This window comes from Psammomys obesus, unplaced genomic scaffold, assembly GCF_907164565.1.
Source record: "Psammomys obesus unplaced genomic scaffold, mPsaObe1.curated_primary_1811, whole genome shotgun sequence".
NCBI classification, from domain to species: Eukaryota; Metazoa; Chordata; class Mammalia; order Rodentia; family Muridae; genus Psammomys; species Psammomys obesus.
Window position 1 is genome coordinate 5,310,211 of NW_026592510.1, and position 24,244 is coordinate 5,334,454.

The 24,244-nt window shown below is 37.2% G+C and overlaps 1 protein-coding gene across 1 annotated transcript in view; it reads right to left on the bottom strand.

Annotated features, from left to right (window-relative positions):
- Pten (phosphatase and tensin homolog) overlaps window positions 1-24,244 on the bottom strand; it is a gene marked incomplete at its 5' end in the record, with an annotated part of 67,289 nt that overhangs the window by 11,554 nt on the left and 31,491 nt on the right. The window contains 3 exons of the mRNA XM_055614166.1: window positions 11,041-11,279; window positions 12,983-13,026; window positions 18,600-18,644. Coding sequence (XP_055470141.1) covers window positions 11,041-11,279; window positions 12,983-13,026; window positions 18,600-18,644 — 328 coding nt within the window. The remainder of the gene's footprint in view (window positions 1-11,040; window positions 11,280-12,982; window positions 13,027-18,599; window positions 18,645-24,244) is intronic.

Sequence of the window (24,244 nt, forward strand, 5' to 3'; positions counted from 1 at the left end):
CACACACACACACACACACACACACACACACACACACACACACGCACACATGAATGCACATGGGAAAATAACTCAAGGAAAAAAATCCCTCATGTGAAAAAATGTACTGACTAACATAACTTAGAGAAAAAGCAACTTAGAAATATAAGGCAAATAACAAGCCTAACAGTTAAAAATGAACAGAAGTTTTGGCATGGCAGTAGCTACCTGTATCTTAGTACTTGGGTACAACCAAGATCAAAAGTGCAAGGTCAGCCCAATCTACGTGAGGCCCAGTCTTAACAAACAGAATTGCAGAAAATGGTATTTTATGTTCATAAGAAAAAAATATTTATAATGCTCTTTAATTTACTGATGACATCTAAACCTCTATTGTGCTAAGAACTCTATAGACAAAAATGCCCTTCTTCTGGTAAAGCAGAAAGTATAAAAGCTAAACAGTATAAAAGACACAGGATGGCCAGCAAGTTGAGGAGTATGGTCTCTAGCTGGCTCCCTTCCTCTCCCTGTCTGTGTGTCTGGCTCTCTGCTTTATATGTGTATCAAATGCATATAGCCAGGAGTGGTGGGACATGACTTTAATACTAGTCAGGAGAAGCTGGGGAATCTGTGAATTCCAGGCCAGGCAGGGCTACAAAGAGAAACCCTGTCTCAAAAACAAAACAAACAAATAGAAAGATAGATATAAACCACTTGAAATCATGATTAGCAATTTTAAGATTTTGGCTGAGTGATAAATCTCATATTCAATAGTCAAAGGTTATATTTGAATTCTGATAATCAAAATACAAACTTCAATTTGCATCTTTAGGAAAATGAGCACAACAACATGAACCTTAATAGAATTCGTGCAAGGATAAAATAATAAATACTAAATAATAAAATAACAAATACTAAGTAACAGTTATAGAAAGAAACAATTGTAGTACAAATGCTGGAAAAGGCAAAATTTTATTTCTCTCGATTTTTCTTTTTCTTCCCCCCCCCACGCCCCTGACCGGGTTTCTCTGTGTGTAGCCTCTGCTGTCCTGGAATCTGCTCTTGAAGCTGACCTTGAACTCAGAGATCCGCCTGCCTCTGTCTTCCAAGTGCTGGAATTAAAGGCATGCACCATGGACTGGCCAGCTGATTTTCTTTTTAAAAAAGTTGCAAAGCCACACTAATTTAAAGAATTGTTACAAAATAGTAACATTAAGGAGTCTCCTTGAATTGAAAAAGTGTTTAATAAATTTAATGTAAAATGTTATTAGAGCAAAACTGTCACTGACAATTATGGAGGTAAAATAGCATAGTTAAGGAAATTAGGGGAAATAGCAGACAGGAAATGGATGAGGACTGTTTTAACAACATACATTTCTGAACCATATTAATTTACTTCTACTCAAAAGATTAAAAAAAAATAAGCTGTATAAAGCATGTGGTAGCACATGCCTGTGGTCCTAGCTCTTGGCAAATCGAGGCATTCTGGGTCAAAGTTAATCCCTGGGACACATAACAACACCCCATTGTAAAATCTTTAAACAAATTAATTAAAAGAAACTTAAATGCAAGTCGGTAAAACCGGGTTGGCAAGCTAGTAGCTGATGAGGTTCAGATGGTATTTTTCTCTTCATCTCTACCTTTCGGTACACATTTCTTATCTGTGTACCTCAATAAACAGTTCTCTATATTATAGTTTTCTCACGTGATGGGTAGGATGCCAATTATCTCAAGTATTCATATGCTCAAATCCTTCTGAAAAGAGCTGGATGTAAGTCAGCAGTGCAGAGTCCAACTACAGCTGTGTGAAGAGTGCTCCCCACACCCGACAGGCAGCGGTGATGTGAAAGCAAAGCCTGCACTGTGCACAGGCCTGGGGAGCAAGGTGAGGCTGGAGCTCCATACACCAGCTGGAATTTTAACTGCCTGGATAAATACAAATATTTGTTACACTATTCATCTTTGATTCAGTTACCAAAACTCAGATTTAACCCTAAACACCACTCAAAACACCAGCTCTGATTTTCTAGTTAGTGTTCAATTTACTAGTCCAAACAGTTTACTGTTTCCTCACTTCATTCATTTATATTTTTGTCTTCATTTTCTATGCTTAATAATCTAATATGAATGTATCTTTCTTAACTGGCTCAAAATTATTTAAGAAAATGGTTTTAAATGTCCATAAGAACTCAAACTTTAAACTGCAGTTCTACTCAGCAGTCATCAACAACAAGGTAATACATTTCTAGTTTCAAATCTTGTGGGGATTTGGACTTAGTCTAATGAGTTATTAATCTATATAAGGGGATACTGTGTAGCACTTATGTGCTAATTTTATTATTTTTTTCACTGTGTACATATCTTACTTTGTGCCTCCTCAGAGTATATTCAAGATTTCTAACACTGTTTTCCATCTCTTTATTTTTCCAGCTTTTGCTTAAACAAATTTGATTCCTTTTGGCATATAAGTTCATAACTGCTCAGTGTCCTCTCAGTCTCTTATGTTAAATGTAAAATGACATCTCTGATTAGTCTTAATGCTTTTTATTAAAATGCTATTCAGATACTAAAAACCTGTTACTTGCTTTGGAAATTTACATTTTCCTAATGTATGTTTCATTAAATTCTTCATTTTTAAGCCTCGGTATTTAATACTAATTTCTTTTGTTTTTTCAAGATAGGGTTTCTCTGTGTAGCTATCCTGGAACTCAGGGAGATCTGCCTATCTCTATCTTCCAAATTCTAACAATTAAAGGCGTGCAAGCCTACGCCTGGCTGACTCTTGGAAAACAGACTGTAAGTATAGATGACACATCTTTTAGACTTTTAATACTGACATAAGACTACTATACTGGATTAGCATATCGCAATATGTAATGTATGTCCATCTTCCATGCATTTAAAGTCTAGATGATCCTCTATAAGGTAAATTCACAAATTAGATTTTTTTTAAAGAAATTTTCTAATTGAGGAAACTTTCCTAGTGATCTGGTAAACATTTTTCATGTCTATGCTTGTAAATAATATAAATGTTTCAACCTAAAAATATTCGCTTGAAGAGGGAGATCTACATTTCTCAGTGATCACAATAAAGCATAAGGCAGGAATTCAATAAAGAAAAGAGCGTGGCTCTTATAGTTTGGCTATTATTACTATGACAAGACCAACAGTAGTTACTGTAGCTACTTTCCAACCTTAAAAATATATTTCTATTATTCCCACAACACTAAAGGTATATATTATCACATATTTTCTTTTTAAGACAGGGTCTTATTATGTATCCCAGGCTGGCCTCAAAGTGGTTATCCTATTGCTTCAACTCCCAAATAGCTGAGATTACAGGCCTTTGTAACACCATAAGCCAACCATGATAACCTCAATTTTCCCTCTGGGGGAGGGCTGGCTTCTTCATGCTACAGTATCTGAAGATAGCTTTGAACTCCTGATGCTCCTGTATCTTCCTTCCAAGTGCTGGGATTACCCAAGGGTACCATGGCCAGCCTTGTTCCCTCTAGTAAGAAAAAAGTCTGACTCCATCTGCTATCTTGCTCGAATCCATTATGTAGACCTAAATGAATCTGACTCAGGGGATCTGAAGACAGGAATGCTTTGTGATTTGAATGAAGTCATAACTTCTCTTATTTCAGTGCTTCCCATCTTTGAAGAATCTCTGAGGTTTAGATTATATAATGTTTCAGTTCTATGATGTATAACTAACACTTGATCTACAGAATCTGCAGCAAAGGTGAAGCAGATCATTTCTAGCCATCACTCTTTCATTACCTGCATTTTTCTTTCAGAAACTATCATTCTCTTTGTGGTTTGGAAGTGATGGGCCTATTCTTCGATTCAGATACATGACCACAGCAGAGGATTCCACTCCCTAACAAAAACTTTTGGTTCAAAAAGAGGAACATGCTTTAAACCAGGGAAATCAGACCCTATGTCGGGAACTTTCACTAAAATTGGTGTTTTCTTCCCATCACAGTTAGTCAGAATGCAAGCATGAAGCTACTTGGACCATAGCTTACAAAGATCTTATCTGAAATAAACATAGGCAAGAGAGGAAAAAGGAAGAGGGTAGAAAGAAGAGATTCCTGACACCTGTTGAGCATTTAGATCCAGACTAGGATTTAGGTTACACTAGGCAATAAATGTCTCCTTCTCTTTAACCTTGCTTTGAGTTGGGTTTCTCTGACCTAAAACTGGAAAACTCACACATTCAAATCAGCTGTTTTTCTTTTTTGGGCATTAGTTTCTATTTTAGGAATAAAAAAAAAAAAAGGAATGAATGAATGAATGAATGAATGAATGAATGAATGAATGAATGAAAAATTTAGTAGAACTTAGTATAGCAGGGAGAATACAGAGTCATAGTTAGGGAGCACGGTTTTGAGCATGACAAAGAGAAACTGATTTAGGACAGTGTAATCCTTGCAGATGTGCTCCAAATTAAGTAACCGCTTAAACCTTTCAAAGCGTAACACTGTGCCATTACTATGGACTGGATAATAGGCTTCTTATGGTCCCTCCATAGTTAAAATTAAGAATATAAGCAAAACAATACAGACAATTCTAGTAAAATTAATCCCATACACAACTATAAAACAGATTTAAGAATTATTCATCTCCAGTAGCTTACAATTACAATCAAAGTACAAATCCATAAACACAAATGACAAGAAGTTGGCAAACATGTAACTAGAGAGGGATTCTTAACTAACATACAAAATGTTAGGTATTATTATGGCGTTTTCAAGCAAAATTCCACTGTGTATACTGCCGCATGTTTTAAGAATGAAATCACTGAGTAATCAATTGTATTAATTATAACACACTTCTCAGGAGGAAGTGTTGCATTAAAACAGCTTTACCATACTCAGCTAAGGCTGCTGTGATGAAGACAAGCTAAAATACACCCATCACTTCGCCACCACGCTGACCATCACACAAATGAGTGATGCTTTGTAGGGTTTGTGTTTGGTCATGAGATTGCCACACAGAGGCTTCACTGCACTTCCTCCTGCCTCACCTCCCTCCCGAGCCCACACAGCTCCTTTTCTGCATTTACATCACTACACCGCCTTCCCTTAAGATCCCTTCCTCCCCTAAAGGTCTCCTTTCTAGTTTGATGGCGCGCACACCTCCCATCTAGGTTTTTCACATGAGAGAAAACAAGCTTTTCTGATCAGGTTTGTTTTACTTAAAATAATGACTTCCAGTTCCATCTTTTCTAATAGATGCCAGGATTTCATTTTTGAAAGCTTTAAGAAAATTAAATTGCAAAAATTGTAAGGAAATGCACAGCATTATATTTACAAGACCAGAAATCGAGCTCTATTTCCCCAAACTCGGGGGGGGGGCAGTTATTAAACATTATCATTTGTAAAGAAAGGCATAAAAATGAGGAGCCTTTCAAAAACCATCAGCAATATCAAACCTTTCAGGAGAACCTAAAAAGAGGTAATATCCTCAAACAGTTTCAAAGTATCTTTTACAGGTCAGAATTTGTAAGCTTGGTAATATACAAAGAAATACAAGAATATGGCAGGAGACTGATTTGTACTGTAAATGCTGTTATGAACTGTATGATTCTGATCACAACAGTTCACTTTTCTGGCCCTTTAAATCCTCAATAAAGAAGCATCCCTGGGGCAGGGATAGCTTAAGGCTTTTGCCTGTATCTGACTTTCTTATGTTATTGTACCTTAAAATGCAAATGCACACGTTTATTAAAAAAACCGCTTGCTCAACAGCATCTAGTCATAAATTCTTTCTTGTTTTTAAATAATCAGAAGGATAAAGGTAGGAAGCATGTTAGGGCTCTCCTTTAGATCTGTACATAATTTACCCAAAACATTGTCAGAGTAGATTAAGTATGCATCAACCAACACAGTAAATCCTACTGATGCGGCTGTCGGATGCTAACTTACTTAAGGGATCTCAGTGTAATGCAATAGCTAAACATCAGACGTGCCAGCTATGTCTCTTACAGTGTGTACTGTTCTGCACGTTCTATCTACATTAGTCTAGTATCTCTACTTGGGAGAAATGGCAAGAAAAAAAAGAGTGCTCCCCAGAGCAGTTCTATGGAGTACACAGGTTATCACATTTTACCAAATGACACTAGAGGCTTCAAATTTCACAAATACTTCCCTAGCTATCTTTTCACTGGGGCCCTACTTTTGTAACACTGCCCAAGGCTTCTTGTCATTTCCACAAACACCCGCTCCTTCCATCTAGTTGAAAACAGGCTGTAATGACTAGAGTGTCTCTGCAATGGCACACTAACGTGTGGCCTCAATTTCTGACATGGGCTTCCTGTGTCTCACCTGAGCCTCCTGCACCTACCCTGGACTGGACACACACAGAAAAGTTCAAGTACCCTTGAATTTTACTCTTATCCTTCAACAAGAGACAGACTACCCCAAGCAGTTTTGATATCCCAACATCTTACCATCTGCAACACACAGCTGAATAAAGGATGAGTGACAGCAGAGCTTAGAGAAGCCCAGACCATTTCAAAACCATTATTTGTGCCAAGTGAAAATCCTTGACTCAACTAGCCAAACGAACAAAACAAAACAAAATGGTCATGTAGCCACATGATGAAGGCGAGTAACCATCTCAAACAGTAAATTAACAGCTGAGGGTGTAGATGACAGTAGACTGTGTGAAAAAAGGAGAAAGTCAAATAGCCGAGGCTCAGTGCAGCAGAGATGGCTGAGACAGTCACAAGACCTTGGTCAAATAATCTCACCCATGTCTCCAAAAATGACATTGTTCTCTAAAACTATGAGGCAGGCCATAAAAGTGTCAGAAGGACCACTTGTTAGCATTTGAATTTTTAGTGTAATTAGTGCAAGTTTCCATCAAATACATGCACACCAATAAAAAAAAACAAAACAAAACCAAAAAAACAACAAATGAATAAATAACTGGCAAATAATTTTGGGTCCTTTTTGAAAATGTTTTCAAACTGCTGATATTTCCCTGCCCCCTTCCATCTCCCAAGTTCCACCACCAAAATAAATGCATTAATAATTTTTTGTTTGTTTTTTGAGACAGGGTTTCTCTGTGGTGTTGTGGATATGAACAAGTTTTTGTTTTAATCCCAGGTGTGGGCTGTGGTACTGAATCAGATTGTCCACAGCAGCAAACTATTTGTCTCAATTGGGCTCTGAGAGGGGCTCTTTGCCAGCTGCAGATAGTTTAAATCTGAGGACTCTGGAGAGAGAATAAATGCCAGAGCCCAGAGAGTGTGGAGGAGCTCTGAGAAAGAATAAGGTTGTTGCTGCTTCCTCCCTGCAGCTCCCGGCTGCTGTTGATGCAGTGAGTTGATGTTGTGAGACAATTCCAGCTACTTGTCTCACAACGTCCCTGACCAGCAGGAAGCAGCTAAGGGAACTGCACCCCCTCTTACACTAACCCTTTCTCTCTCCTACCAGGTATTAGGATGTTGGAAGGGATTGGGGTGGAGTAGAGAGAAAGAGATATATCTAAGAAATGCAAATAAGAGTTTTTAAAAACTACAACAACAGTGTGTAGCATTGGCTATCCTGGACTGGCTTGTAGGTGTGTGCCACCATGCCCGGCTCCTTTTTTTTTTTTTTTTTTAAATTTTGTGTGCCTTGGTGTTTGGCCTGCAAGTATGTCTGTTATGTATGTATGTATGTATGTATGTATGTATGTATGTATGTATGTATGTATGTATGTGAGAGTGTCAGATCTTGGAGTTGCAGACAATTGTGAGCTGCCATGGGGGTACTGGGAACTGAACTTGGGTCCTCTGGAAGAGCATTCAGTGCTCATAACCACTGAGCCATCTCTTTAGCCACAGTAAATAAAAATTTTAAATCCCCTTAAAGAAAGAGAAACTATACCTGGTACTAGAAACCAAGCCAACTATCTAGGGCTAGGGATGCCATGGATTTTGGAAAAGAACCTACAACTAATTTACTAAATCAGCATAATCCATAACTAGATTCTAAATATTTATCTTTATATCAACAGATAAGTGTAATCCTCACCCCTCATTAAGGAAACTTTGCAGTAGGAGACCATTCCAGAAAACCACAATAGATCAAAACGCAGAGCTGTGGACCCCAGTCCCAACTGAGACATCTACAGCACAACTCTTGCACCTGTGGCTCAGGGATCATTGTAGAAGGGTTAAAAGAATTGTAAGAGGAAATTTGCTGTGAGATAGTCTTCATGAGCTGAGCAAGGGTGACAATAGGCATGCTATTGTGGAAGGCAGAAAGCTCACCAGGCCTCAACCCTAAATCTACTGGCAACTACGTATGGAATGCTGAGAGGGAGGAGCATACCAACTGATTATCCAACACCAAAGGGTAAGCCCTGAAAACATATATCCACAGGCCTATATATATATACACACACACTCACGATGTGATTTTATTATAGTCTCAAAAAATTGTATTGAAAAATCTCAATGGAAAAAAGTTAAAAATGGCTAAGAAAAAAACCCTCTTGAAGAAACCTCCATACCCTGTAGGCATGCTTTACCCATAGCACCTCTGTTTTGCCTGCACTAGTGAAGGCAGATGATGTCTCTGCCATGGCCACTCCCTGCTGCACTGCGTAGCAAGACCACAGTAATCCTAAAGGAGCCTCATCTACTGCTGTGAAACGTTCTCCTACCGATGCACAAGTTTTAAATCATAGCCTGTGCAAGATTTGCCATGAAAAACCCACTGCTGTGTAAGACCAAATTCACGAGAGCCAATCGAGACTTTCCAATCAAGAGATTCTCAACAGGCTCTGTGAAGAGACAGGAGGAACTATGAAGCTCTTTACTGCACACAGGTCCGCTAATAACCTGTTCACTACTAGATAAAACACTAACTCTGTCAAACAGCTTAACACTTGAATGTAAAAACTAAAATGGACCATAATCTTTTCCTGCCACACAGCTTGAAGGCAAAGAATCTAATACATGAATTTATCTAGTCTTGGAGATTTTAATCTGACACAGCCTACTTTAATTGGTAAAAAAAAAAAAAAAAAGTGTATGTTCCTTATTTCTTTCATGAGTGAGATAAGAAGAGTTTTCATAATTTATTTTCACCAAAACTAGAGTAAGAATAACACTGGATAACAAGAATATATAATATAGACATATAATATAGAGTCAAACGACGCAAAATTTCGACTTTTTAAAGTTGTATAACAGCAGCCCTCTCATAAATTTCACTACTGAGCAGAAGACACCACTTACATACTTGCTGCTCTCAAGCAATGGACACTGATTCACTCAAATAAAGAAAGGATCATTCATTCATTTGGGGGTTTGGTCTCCCCCCTTCCCAACCGAGACAGGGTTTCTCGGTAGCCTTGGCTGTCCTGGGCTCACTTTGTAGACCAGGCTAGCCTCAATCTCAGAGATCTGCCTGCCTCAGCCTCTCTGAGTGCTGGGCTTACAGGCATGAACCACAGCACTCAGCGAATACTGATTTTTTAAAATGGGGTGGGGAGAATGAGAAATTTTATAAAGTTTCTTTGCATTCTGTTTTTAAGTTGGAGCGCAAATAGAAGCGATAAACAAAAAATTTAAATTATGTACATACCATGCACACGTTAAATGACAGAACATTTACACTATCAGACTCATGACTTTCTTTCACTGTATTAAAAATGTGATTTTATGAACTCACATCAGTTAACATTCCTTTGACATCTAGACAAACTCAAAAGAGTTACAAAGAGAGGGTCTGAAAATGGAAGATGAAAGAGAAGTACAGGACCCAGGACCACTACAAACACAGAACTTAATATGATGGGAATGGTGGTCACCTCTATTTATGGTCCAAGCTGAGCTAGGCAAAATTAGGACTTAAAAAAAAAAAAAAGAAGAAGAATGGAGTACAAGAGGATGAAGATGGGAGGGGAAGGGACAAAAGAAAGGGAAGTAGAGAAGAGGAGAGGGAGCAGAGGTGGGGCAAAAGGACAAATCTAATACTAGAATCAATTTTCAAAACTGTATTACTCCCTGGAGCAGCCATGTTCAATCTTTTGATATTGCAAAATGTTGTCACTTACAAAGTCCACGCTCTAGGACCCTAGAATCATACAACTGAATTATAAAAAGACTGCAAAACAACTCAACGTTTAAGTAAGTTTATGATCTTATGTTGGGCCACATTCACATTCATTGTATTATTAAACTTTTTTCAACTTACTATCCAAAAAAATGGGTCCTCTGAAAAAGCATTACAAGAATTTGCGTTTGCTTTCAATTACAATGCAGACAAAACATTTCACTCATTTCAAGTCTTTAGTTTTCTGAATAACCAATGATTCTTTGAAAAGTTAACTATATTGATGAATACTCATATCAGAAAATGTTTTTATTTTACTATCTAATTAAATACCATGCTTTACTAGGTAGTGGCATTCAAGTTGTCACCTAAATACATTTTGTTTTCACGTATGCCTCTGAAATATCATTACAATTTATTAACATGTGTTTTTATTTAATTAAATCTTATAAAGATTTCCAGTATAGCTAATGGTTAAGTTTGCTAGTATTACTAAGCAAACAGCAACATAAAGAGAAAAATTAACTGAATTAATTACAAACTTTGGAAGTGTTGGGCAGTTCTGCAATTGTAGCACTTTAAAAGGCCAGCCCCAACATATGGGGTGATCCTATCTCAACAAAACAAAGAAAAATAATTTAAAAATAGATATTATAGCTTATCTTTTAAATGGAGAGATAAAAAAAATTTCTGTTAGACAAGAAAAATAAAAGCTAGACACCAGCTAGACACCTAGATTGCACAGCATAGCAGCAAGAATTTCCCGTGTTCTCTGTACAGTTTAGGAAGAGGACAGAAATGACAGGGGTGAAGAGTCTATTAAGTGGATATGACTGTGGTAATAACAATATAACATTTCTCAAAGCATCACACATGCACTTTAGGTAGATCAGGCTTTTATTTGGCAGTTACACCTTAATAAAGCAGGAGGGAGAAAACTCATTTCCAAATAAGTTCTTGGGTCCACAAAGAAGAAAAGGAAAATAAATAATCAGCTTACCTTTTTGTCTCTGGTCCTTACTTCCCCATAAAAATCTAGGGCCTCTTGTGCCTTTAAAAATTTGCCCCGATGCAATAAATATGCACAAATCATTACACCAGTCCGTCCCTTTCCAGCTTTACAGTGAATTGCTGCAACATGATTGTCATCTTCACTTAGCCATTGGTCAAGGTCTTCACAAAAGGGTTTGATAAGTTCTAGCTGTGGTGGGTTATGATCTTCAAAAGGGTACTGTGCAACTGTTACAAAAAGATAACCTCAGTGTAAGAAAAAAAGATCTTCTAAATTTTTAATTTAAAAATAGGATAACTTTAACGTTGTTACATATAAACTTATTGGTGCTTTAAAAAGCTTAACTTTCAGGGAAATTTAATTTATTGCTTATTAACCTAACTTTTAAGAAAAAGTTTAACTAATTCTTTAATGTATTCATTAGACAAGGAAACAAGCATTGTGGCCCTCACTCCATGCAGGAAGAATCTGCTGCATGAAGAGAACACGCCACAGCACATCAGTACACTGAATCCAAATGGATGTCGTACAGGTCTCTTGTCTAGTAGTAACTTGTAACAGAAGGCGCAATAAGAGACATCACCACACCACCACAAAATGTGCTCTGAGCCAAGTATAGACTAGACAGACTTTTCTATGTCATAATAAAATTACCCAGTGACTTATTTTTTAAAATGGTCTCACAAATATTATAATTGCATATACATGGATTGAAATTAATTATTCACTAAAAGCATACAATTTTTGGTAAAATTTACCAAATTCAGTTTCAAATTTTTTTCACATTAATTAAGAATCTAGTCTTTGTTCCCTGCCGTCAAGGTGTTACTGTGTAGAAACAGGGCTTCAGCTCTGCTGCGGTGGTTAGCTTACTACTATCTGTCTTGATTCTACCCTATTGAGATCCTTAAATCTTAACTCTAGGGATGTAACTCAGTTCAGAAAGCACTTGTTTAACAGACGCTAAGCCTTGGTTTATCCCTGCACCACTCAGGATGTATCCATGTCTGTAAAGCTAGTACTTGTGAGGATCAGAAGTTCAAAGTAACCCTGGGGTGGAGACTGTCTTAAAAACTTAAAACAATAAAATAATCCTGACGATACTATTGTTCTAATTATCCGCTACATTATTTAATGTGTGAAAACAATGACATATCCTCAACCAAGTCATCATAAAATAGTACAAGAACAATCCATGTGATCCTTTTTGCAACAGGAACACTGGTGAACGGTGGCAAACTGCCATTACAGAGAGCCTGCAGGCCGGCTTTCACTTAATCATCTGCCTAACTGTGCTCCCAACCTCATTTCCCCAGAGGCAAACACAAAAACATTCAAGGGTCTGTTAAAATGTACATTTAAACCTAAGTGAGCTTCACCTGTAGCATGCTTCCTAGTGAGCAGTTGCCTATCTGTCTATCCCACAAAGGACACACTCCCAAAGCACTGCTCTCACTTAGTCCTCAGTGCTCACAGTTCTCAGAAGGCTGACGTTCAGGTGGCTGCACGAAAAGCCAGCACTCAGAACACTCACCTTCGGATACCACCGCAGCCTCTGTGGGTTCTGGGGCAGAACCAGCACAGCTGCTCTACCCTTTCCCAGCTTTATGTCATTCTTCCATACAGAAAAGTTAAAATGGTTCTGCTTTCTTCCTGTAATTGTTTCCAATGTCACCCTGCTCCCAAGAGTCAATAAGCCCTTCCTATCCTAGTTGAGTCTAGTGTCTCAATCTACTCTGCAATTTAGTTTTCCTGACAATTGATAGGTCTAATTGACCTAAAGAACAACTGTGAAATTAAATTGACTTCTCAAAACTGGCAAAGGCTATTCTTAAGATTTTTACGTCAATAATCTAGATAATTATCACTAAGCAGTAAAAGACTATTGGTCTTATGTTACACAATATACTATGGTTGTATTTATACATACCTCTGCAGTTAAATTTGGCGGTGTCATAATGTCTTTCAGCACATCTACAAGAAAGTTTAAATGTGGCATAAAGTTACCTTCCACACTTGGAAGAAAGAGCATTAATATTACCAACATCTATTCACGCTACACCACGTGCTAAGTGTTTTTATAGTGTTTCACTATTTCGGTTAATTTCAAGAATCCTGAAGTAGGCACTATTATCACTCTTATTTTATAATTAAGGAAATCAAAGCTTAATAAAAGATCAATGCATGCATGCGATTAGTGTACATATATTTGTTCACACAATTTGTGATACCAACATGCCACACTGCAAATTCAATTGCTCTGACCCTGTAGATTTCTTTAATGTTGTACATGCCTTTAGGATGTATTTTTTATTTCACAAATACCTGTGACTAGCTACTTTCAATACTATCTTTACCTGACAGGTAATCACATACAATCTTAAACCATTATTTAAAATGTACATGTTAAAAACATGTGAAAACATAACAACAAAGAAAATGTAAAAGGCAACTGAATGATACTAATTTACTTAACACAATGTTTACTAAAAATTTAAACCAGACCTTTATCCCTTTATATACAAATGTCAATGTTTTCAATGTTCTCTCAAAGAGTACAAATTTTAGTATCAGCTCACAAAAGAATAACTAAATAAAATTCAACAAATCAGAATAGTATAATGCTGACAGCATTATAAGACATACATATTATCTTTTCAATAACACTAATTGCTGCTATTATGCAACTGGCTTATTCAAAATTAACAGGCTATGAAACAAACATCAATGGGCTCAAGGGGGTATCCTACACATTACTGTGGTCAGCAGAAGCCTGACGACTCCAACTACTAGCAAACTCAAACATTCAAGAATTACTAAAGTAGCCAGGCTCAGTGGCACACACCTTCAATCCCAGCACTCAGGGAGGCACAAACAGGAGGATCCCTGTGAGTTCCAGGCCAGCCTGATTAACAAAGCAAGTCCAGGACAGCCAAGGCTACACAAAGAAACACTGTATTGAAAAACATAAAAACCAAACAACCAACCAACAAAACATTAGCCTTTGCTATACAGTGAATCTTAGGCCAGCATGGACTACATAACATGACCCTGCCCCCCCACAAGAAATCACTGAAAATAAAAGTTAGTGTTTTAAGACAAATCAAGTTAGTTCCATTAGTCTTTAGCACACATCCAAAATCTGCAAAGTTATAACTATATAATCTCAACTCTAGCAGAACCCAACCTGAGGCTGCTTCACCAACATCAGTGCAGCAGAAAGCCAGGTTACAGTACTACCTAATCCACCACACTGGTTATTGGTTAACACAAACACTGATCCAAGACTTCCCAACAGCTGCAGACCTGCACCATGCATCTGGAATCTGCACAGCTCCTCAACTTTAAACTTTCAAAACCAAATTCACAAAGACTGAATGACAGCCCACTGGATTTCTAACTGGCCAGACCTGAAGCAAATCAACTTTTATATTGGTGTCCGCACATACACATACACACACACCAAGCCTTTTCCTTTTATATTATTTAATATACTGTTTTGTTAAGGAAAATTAGATAATGACATGCATTCTGGCTAAATAATCTCATGCGTGCTAATATAAAAATGAGATAGGAAGAAGAGAATTGACATATACAAAAGAGCACATATTTCTTTCCCCCCTTCCCTTCTGGGTTTTTCTGCGTCAGGATCTTATATACCCAAGGCTAGCTTTGAACTCCTCTTGCCTCCTCCCCCCACCTCCCAAGTGCTGTAATTCCATGCAGGGCAGCCAGGCTCTGTTCTTCTGAGACATGCAAAGAACCCATAATGGAGCATAGACAAGGATTCATAGAGACTCTCAGGAAATGAGATAAGAAACTGGACTCATGACAACTTAACAGAATACAAATGTTAGTTTCCTGCAAGTCAGTTGTCTCACTTTCTCAGGACCTCAAAATGCCTGGTATGAGGTAGGGTCAGGGAGAGCATTTGCCTAGCACAGGTGAAGCAGGCTACACTCCATCAAAGAAAAAAGGAGGGGGAGGGAAGAGAAGAGGAGAGCTTACATGGAGAAAGACAGTGAACACTCTCAAAAGCTTGATTTAATGAGCTCTACTTAAGATCACCATCAGAAAATGATTTTTGTTTTCAGTTAAGGTGTGGATATGGAAAGAAAAATAATGACAACTAAATATCTACAAGATCTACACCCCTCAACATACTGTAAGGTTACAGTAACCTCTGTTTTCATCATCACAATCATGTGACATATATCCCCACTGTATATATGAGAAAGCTAACATTTAAAAAGGCCTTTAGAAGCTTGCTCAGTCACACCATGAGCCTTGAACTTAGTCTCCTTGGTGACCAAAATCAGCTATTATTGTTTCATTCAATATTATAGAAACACTCAAGTTTTAAACGTAAAAGCAGTGACAAATTTTACTCAAAGCCAGCACTAACATGAGCAATGTTTGTCACTGCAGACAGACCCAACACCTGATTTTGGAAAGGAAAAAAAAGCAGCTCTTTACAGGTAGGTATGGGAACTCCAGGGGGTGCGGGTATGCTGGGGCTGCTTCTGTTAATAGCGCTCAAGTGAAGGGGTTGGAGGGTAAAGAAGAAAACCTCCACCTTATTTAAAATCTCTGCTATACATCCAAAATTCACATGGGAGTTGCTTTTAAATTTCTTATGGCTTCTTAGCAGTAAGTCACTCAACATAATAAAATGAAAGATAACAAATAACAATTGGGATTTAAATTTTTCTTTATAATTAAAACTCAAATGACATTTTTGTCCATATTTTAAATTGGCTTATATGAAAAGAAAAATGAAAGAGAGGTTTCCCAAAGTGCTAACAGAAAGTCAAGAGGGATTAAAACTAGTAAGAGAATTGTGCGGAAAACTGGGACTTGCCACAGAACGGCATGGGGAGGAAGCGCTCTTCTTTACAATCTCTGTTTTACAAAGGAAATCTGAACAGATAAAAATAACACACTTAAACAACACAGTTTGTCACGTATGTCAAATAGTCACTAAAATAAAATATAAAATTTTGTAGTCTCTGAACATGGAGAAACAAAAACTGAAAAATCTCATATAAAACTGATACAAACTAGTGTTGCCCTTTCTCAAAACAGAGAATGCCCAAGAAAACTTATAAACTAGTGATTATCAGAAAGCTTATGTTAGTTCTTCATCCAAGCACAACACTGCTGCCATAAATGGCTTCACAAACTACTTATGGGTATGTCCAATGAAAACTACTGTAAGGTCTTCAAGTGTCCACATTTTCTAAGAAAAAAAAAATACATACTACATATAATTCCTATCCAAAGACAGAAAGAAATAAAACAAAAACACCTGATGTTGCTAATCTCAGCTTCCTAAAACCAGATACATAGTAGGCAGTGGAAGGGGAGTTCCCAAGATTAAAACACTAAACTTTGTAGGTGTTGAAACTTTTGAAATGAATAAAACCTGGAGAATTTAAAACAATGAATGAACAAACAAACAAACAAACAAACAGGCCTGCTGGCATAAATGGTGGGTTATCTGTTCCCATACCTATGTGTCCTCGGCCACCTCATTCAGCTCCCCTAGATCTGATTTCCTATCTGTAAGATGAGAAGGCACTACTAAATGATCTTTCAGGTCCTTCACCATTCTGAAAGCCTGCGTTCCAGGTGACAAGGAGTAAGTTAGTATGCACTAAAGGTTATTCTCAACTAATAGTTCATTATATTGGCAATCAAATGCTAGAAACATGGAGTCATGTTCCTAGGCTATGACCCAATGCCACCTTTAACAATACTAAAATAGAACAAAGGAGATAGCATAAGCCTAATCCCTAAATTCTAGAAGCAGGAAGCCACTATACACAGGAATGAAAAGAATTTCCTCCCTGTTCTTTGGATATGTTAAACAGGCATAAAATTTCAACACAGGCAGAATGTCTCTTCTAATGTCTTTCTACTTCCCTATTGGGACTTGCTAAATCTAAAAATCCTGACAGTGTGAGTCCAAAATGATTCATTTAATGAATTCCAGCTTTCAACAGTTCTTATCTTTTTTTTTCAGTCAACTTCTGAATGCAGCTGTTCAAAACACAGTTTTGTAGTTCTCCTATGCACTGTTTATTATTATAACCCCACCTAAGCGGCCCACACCACCACCTGCCCAAAATGACTTATCTGTCATATTTCAAATGCTATTATGCTACCAACCTCCTGACTTGCCATGGTCCATTCTCCCCAGCCTAACAGATAACCCCTATTGATTTTGATTAGTAGAAAAGCCATGAAAATATTTCAAAATCTTCAAATTTATATGTTTGCAAAGAAAGATATATCATATATAATTGCAATCCTAAAATTAAAAGAAATAAAACAGAAACTCCTGTTAGTCTCACAGGTATATAAGAGGCAGGGACAGAAGAAAGAAGGCTATCAGAAGTTAACCACAGCTCACACATTTATAAAACCTTCCTATGGGACCCAGCTACTATGTCTACTGTTCTGTCACTGTTCATGCCTATAAAACTTGGCATAACTTTCACATTAAACTATACGCTACCTGCGGACTGGAATTATCCTTATGAGCACAGTATCGTCATGATTTCTCATGACTAAAGAAATGGCCCTAACTAAACAGCTGCACCTTTCTGAATTTGAAGTCAGAAAAACTAAGAGAAACAATATTGGTAACTACTACACATGAATACTTCTAAGGCTTATCAAAACAGAAATATCATTAAAGATTGAAGGGAAAAAAGCAGCATCTACTACTCTAACAAGGCACAGAACATCTTCCATCCTTCTAGGTAAAATTTCAAATGCCCACTGGAAGCAGAAGAGAGAATACTAGCTTATATTTGATAAAGTCTACGGATAATGGTAATTGCTCATTGGTATTTAACGTATAAAATTGTCCTGCTGTACAAATCATAGATGCAGGAAACTAAAGGACATAGCAGAAAAATAGTGATGATTTATATACCTTTTAAAATTAAAAATGCTCAGTATTTGAAGAAAATAAAAATGATCTTCAAAGACAAAAAAATACTTAATGAATTTTTCCTCTCTTTCTCTTTTTTACAGCTCTACCCCAAAAGTCAAAAGAAAACAAAGGCTTAAAAATAGGCCAACAAGCTCTAGTGGACAATCCGCAAAATCCTACACTAGATAATTAAGCAATGCTGGGTAACTTATTTATTACACACAGAGAATATTCAAATAGCTGCTTCAGTGAATTGAGCAACAAGCACAGAGGAAACAAGTCTCTCCACCCTGGAGTCTGCCTCCATAGAAGCCATCATTAACACTAACAGCAGCTCTGCTGTGGATTACATTTCAAATTATCACATGATTATGGGCTCGAGGATGGGCTAGATGCCAAGTCTTTTAAAGCAGATCAAATAACAGGAATCTGTGCCAACACTATTGTACCTCATCACCACATTTTCTAGATCCAGCAACCCTCTCTACCAGCCTTCAACTGTTTTGAGGAATCCAGTTCTATTAAAATATATTTTTATCTCCAGCAAGGAAATAACTTTTACTTAGTTATTTTAACAAAGAGACAAATATGAAAACATACTTACAGATTGTATATCTTGTAATGGTTTTTATGCTTTGAATCCAAAAACCTTAGAACAAAACAAACAAACAAAAAGCCACCATTAACAAAAACGAGCTAACATTTCATATTACATTAATACTGCGCAGGACTAAAACAGATTTACTTACCCTAATCTCAAATACAATTAATAACCCAAACACATATCCCCTCATTCATTAGTAATTATTACATTACACAGATTTATACAATCTGAAGTAGAGCCAACTTTATAAAAAACTATTTTCATATCTTATGTCTTCAGCCCAATAAATTATGATGTCTTGAAAAGACAATCTTTGTAGTTCCTAAGTGCATCTAGCTCATACTAACTTCCATGGAAAATGGTAAGCAATCATGTACTTTAAAAAAGCTTAAAATTTAGTTTTCTTAATTAAAAAAAATATATATTTGAAAGGTACAAGTAGCAATATAATTCTGTACAAAGTTTATCATGCATTTTTTCGCATGTGTATTTTCTCTTGTCCCTCACAAACACCAGAGGCAGAACTTCCATTTTACAGAGACGGGAAGTAGGTCTCAAAGAGATTATGACACTTGCTCAAGGTGTGCAGTTAATAAGTGAAAGATCTAAACTCAAGGACCACTCCCTCAAGTCAGTTGTGACACTAAACAATAATTACAGGCACCGAAGCACTTTTTACATGCCAGGTATTGTTTTAAGCACTCTATGTATGTAAATTTACTTAATCTTCAGGCCTGTAACAGAAAGACTCAGCCAGTATAATGCTGAAGAATTAATTATGAGACAAAGGGAAAGAAAAAACAAAACAAAACAGATTCATGTAGCCCAGGCTGGTCCTGAATTCACGATGTGGCCGTAGATAAACCTAAACTAGTCCTCCTCCCCGTAACCCTGGAGTACTGGGGTTACAGGTATGTGTCACCAAGCTGGGCATATGCAGTGCTGGTGAAACCAAGAGCCTCAGGAAAGCATGCTACCAATTAACTTCATCTTCAGGCCCAACTTGATGAAGGAATAAATAACTGATAAAATTGACTTAAAAAAGAAAAGGCTCAAATAGAACCATACATATTTTTATTATTTCTCAATGTCAAAGATATCCTAAAGTCAGCTTGAAAAAAAGATGGCATAAAAACAAAAAGACAAAGACACTGCCATTAGCAACACTAGCTTGTTAAAAACAACTATACAAAGTCTGATTTTCAGAAAAAATTACTTCCAGTTTAGAATGCTATACCAGGACAGACTATAAATCAAGGGTGAGTACGTAATAAAGGCGTTGGTTAAACAAGTCATTTGTTTTCTATACACTATCTCAGTAAGTTGTAAAAGATGTTGAGAGCAGAAAATCATGAAGGGAGATGATAGGTTCTAGGATAAGAATCCCAAGAAGGATGGTAACAGGGCATCTCAGGCAGGTTGGACACAGGAAGGCAATTAGTTCACAGCTGGGTAGATCCGGAGGGTCCAGGAGAGGGAGAAACTGATGAGCATCAAATGTGCTCAACTACGGAGTGATTTATAGAACTGGGGACAGGTCTGTGAATAAATTAAAATCAAGAACATAGATCTTTTGCAGATATATTATGGTTTCCAGTTTTGTGTTTTTATGGGACTTCTGTGTGTGCAAACATGTGTGTTTCTGTGTCTTTCTTTGGCTCTCCTCCTCATCCTCTGTGTTCTTCTCTTCCTCCTCCTTTTGTTTTGTCTTATTCTGGTTTGTTTTTATTTTATCTTATTTTATTTTACTCTATTAATTTTTGGATGCCTTCTTGTTTTCTATAAGAGAGAAAGGGTGTAAATTTGAATGGGAGGGGAGGTGGAGGAAACTGGGAGGAGTTGGTAAGGAGAAAACCATAATCAGAATATATTGTATGAAAAAAATCTATTTTCAATTTAAAAAAGAAAAACAGTATGATGCAACATATTTGCATCATAGTCAGATAAAAGAAGTGGGGATTTCTTTGGAATACATTACAAAAATAGAAGAAAACTGCAGCAAAATATTAAAAGACTTTACACCTTTGAACTACTGCAGTTTTTGTTTTTAAAAAAAATCTTGGCTAGTTCTTTTATAAAAAAAAAATTTAAGGAAACTACAACTCTAGAAATGTCAGGAAACTGGGAGAAAGTGTTCGTGTAATTTTAGAGCTCACGTCAGACAAGGAAGGAAATACTGGCATAGTGAGATGTGATGCCGATCTGTAAAGCATTTCAAGTGCTTTACTTCAACAGCCTATGAATCTACAATGCAATCTAACAGAAAAGGACTACAAAGAGGATTTAACTGTAAATCCCATGGGTAAATATAAACTATCCTAATTTTTTTTAAGACAGAAAGAAAAATGTTATTATTTTTTAAAAAACAAAAGATTAAGTCAAGTCATACTTTCATGACTCAATAAAGAAAAAGAAAGCTACCCACTGAGTGGCAAGGTGCATGTTTGTTACTGTGACACACTTGTAAACTCAACACATAAAAGACAGCCAGGTTTACAGACTGAGTCTGAAGTCAGCAGGAATTAGAGCGAGACGCTGCCCACAACAGCAACAGCAATCATAGTAACAGAGCTATGAATTTTGGTAGGCCTCTCTAGGATTCCCTTTTGCAATGAACAAATTCTTCGGGACAAAAAAACTGACTGACGTCACACAGCTCAGTTTTAAGACATACATACATTGTAGTCAAAACGGAAGAGGGAGTGCTCATAGATGAATTCAGGATAGCAGCAAAGTGATATATATATAGGCAGGAACACAAAATCAGTATCAACTAAAGGTTGAAAGTGGGGCAATAAGAAAAAAAAAAAAGAAACTAGAATTCCATAAGCTTGACTGTTATACAATGTTGGAAACAGGAAAAAGGCAGGGACCCCTAAACCTTTTTCACTTCTCCATTTTCTGTCCAAGAGAAAAATGCCTAAGGCAGCAGTTGTAAATATATTAACAATTCCTCTGAATTAAAATGTTTTCTACCTGATAACTTAAGCAAGTCTACTTCCTGAAGATTATTTAGCCAACAGCTAGCAAAAGAAAATACATACAATTATTTATTTTATATACTAATTATATATGTAATTATATACACTTGTAAAGCTGAGTTAGCAATCAATAATTCCAAACAAAAGATAACCCATCAATTTCTGTAATCAATGCTGAATCTAATGGCATAGAAGGGAAAGGCATTACAAAGCTGTGTGTACAAAAGGAATCAAAGCAGTTTCCTCATAGAAATCATCAAGGGCAAAAACAACCTAAAAGAAAAATAAGTTGAAACACTCATAAATAAGTGTGCACGCCATGCCCAACTAGGCTTACAAACAATAGAAATTAACTGCCTAATGCTCTGGAAGCTGGAAAGTCCAAGAGTATAAAACAAAACAAAACAAAAACCCAAAGCTTTTTATATGTAAACACAGTTACAAAGATCTGGAAAAAGAAAAGTTTAAGAATTTAATAGGGAAATTTTGCCATCCTTATGCCGACCAATTAACAAACCTTAAAGGAGATCGTATTTCTTTCCTATCTTTTCCTCTTTGTTAGATACTGAATCCTACAGCCAGCCACCAGGATGTAGATAGGGAGGCAGGAGAATGCATAGTAAGTGTCTAACAGCAATGTCCTAGGCAGACTGTAGCCTTATAACCTCCTAGTCTGCTTTCCAAGATGAAAACATTCTAAGAAGCATCATTCCTTTCTGATTAAGTTAAAGACATTTTCTGTCATTTGCAACCAAGAACTCCTAATTCCTTTACTTTTTTTTATTTTAATTTTATTCATTCATTCATTCACTGTTTTTTGTTTTTTTTGAAACAGGGTTTCTCTGTGTAGTCCTGGCTGTCCTGGAACTCTTTCTGTAGACCAGGCTGGCCTGGAATTTGGAGATCTGCCTGCCTCTGTCTCCAGAGTGCTGGGATTTAAAGGCATGTGCCAGGCTCATAATTCTTTTTAAAGACTATTTCCTACAGTGTGTTTTAAACTAGGGTTATTAGCATCATACTGTGTGCCCCTTTTAACACAAGCTTTTAGCTAGCATGTGAGCCACAGAAGACTAGCAAAGAAAGAAGCCCTTTAAAGGATAAAGCACATTTGAAAGCAGTGTGTGTGGGTGGGGGGGAGGGGGTGTTAATAGTCTCAAAGAACTTGATTACTGAGGGAAACACCACTTCCCTCACTGTCCCTCAACACTGTCACCACCACATTTGGCTCAGCTTTTAAGTCTGACACAACAGAAAGGCAAGATGTGAGAAAAGCAAGAAAACCAACGGCTCTTTCCAAAGAGAAATGGGCAAGCTTGCCTACAGACAGACAAAAGCACAGAGGCAATACTTTGTAAACCTGCACAATCTGAGAGCCCTCTGTCATAACTACACCTTCCATGCGGCAGTTAGTGAACCTTCTCTCCAACTTTGATATCTCTTTGTCTGTATGGCTCACTGAGGTTTAACTGAGGTTGCCTGTAAGAGCATAAAATATTTCCTACAAAATAAATCTAGATAAGCTGAAAGAGTGAATTTTATAATAAGTTATCAACATAATAAACATACAAATGCTACAAAAGTTTGTTATAAGAAGAAAAAGAATAGACGCCGCTCACAAAACAGAAACAAAACAAAACAAAAAAACCAAAGACATAAAACCAGCTAAAGAAAAGGACAGAAAAGCATCAGAAATCAAACAACATTCACCAACTGCACTCCCAGAACTTTTCCCATGTGCCCATTCTGGTCTGGGAGTCTAGGAAAATGCTGACAGTTCCGTGAGTAAGCTTTGATGGTTAATGGAGGTTAATTTAAGCTTGCATGTGTGTGCGTGTGTATGTTGAATGTATATGTGATACAGAGAAGCTAAGAACAGACTACAGGTGTTGCTCTATGACTTTGCAACTTGTTTTTGAGACAGGGTCTCTCACTGAAGCTAGAGCTGGGTGTTTTTTTTTTTTTTGTTTTTTGTTTTTTTTTGGTTAAGCTAGCTGGCCAGCAAGTCCCCAGGATCCAGGCCTCTCTGCCTCCCTCCTGATCACTGTCAGTACAGAAACATGCCAAGCCATCTGGCTTGTGTATAGGTTCTAGGGCTTTGAACTTAGATACTCATGCATATACAGCATACCTAGTATTTCAACAACTGAGCCATTTCCACAACCCTGATTTTACCTCTTATGCAACAGAGATTGCTCCTCCAAGCCCATAATACAGTCACTGATAAACTTCTACACAGGCCTGCGATCAACTTACAGAAGCCAAGGTTAGTAACAAAGGCCACGTGTTCCAGTATTAGCCATCTGTGTGGTCACTAACTGCTGCTTCTGATCACACGTGTAGACAGAGAGGAAGCTCACCTGACCACTGCTGGAACCCCCACCAACTGAAGACTTCAGGAGAGTTAAAAAATCTAGAGCCTTCTCTCTCTCTCTTCCTTCCTTCTGGCTCCTTCAAGGAACCAAACATTTAAGGGTAGTAACAATGAAGATTAATTACACATACAAGAGAATTTAGGAAATTGTCTTCTATGCCCTCCCCCAAGCCCAGGCCTAAAAGATCTTTAATTCATTTTTAATTTAATTTAACTATTATTATTTTGTGTCTTGGGTGTTTTGCCTGTATGTATGTATGTATGTATGTATGTATGTATGTATGTATGTATGT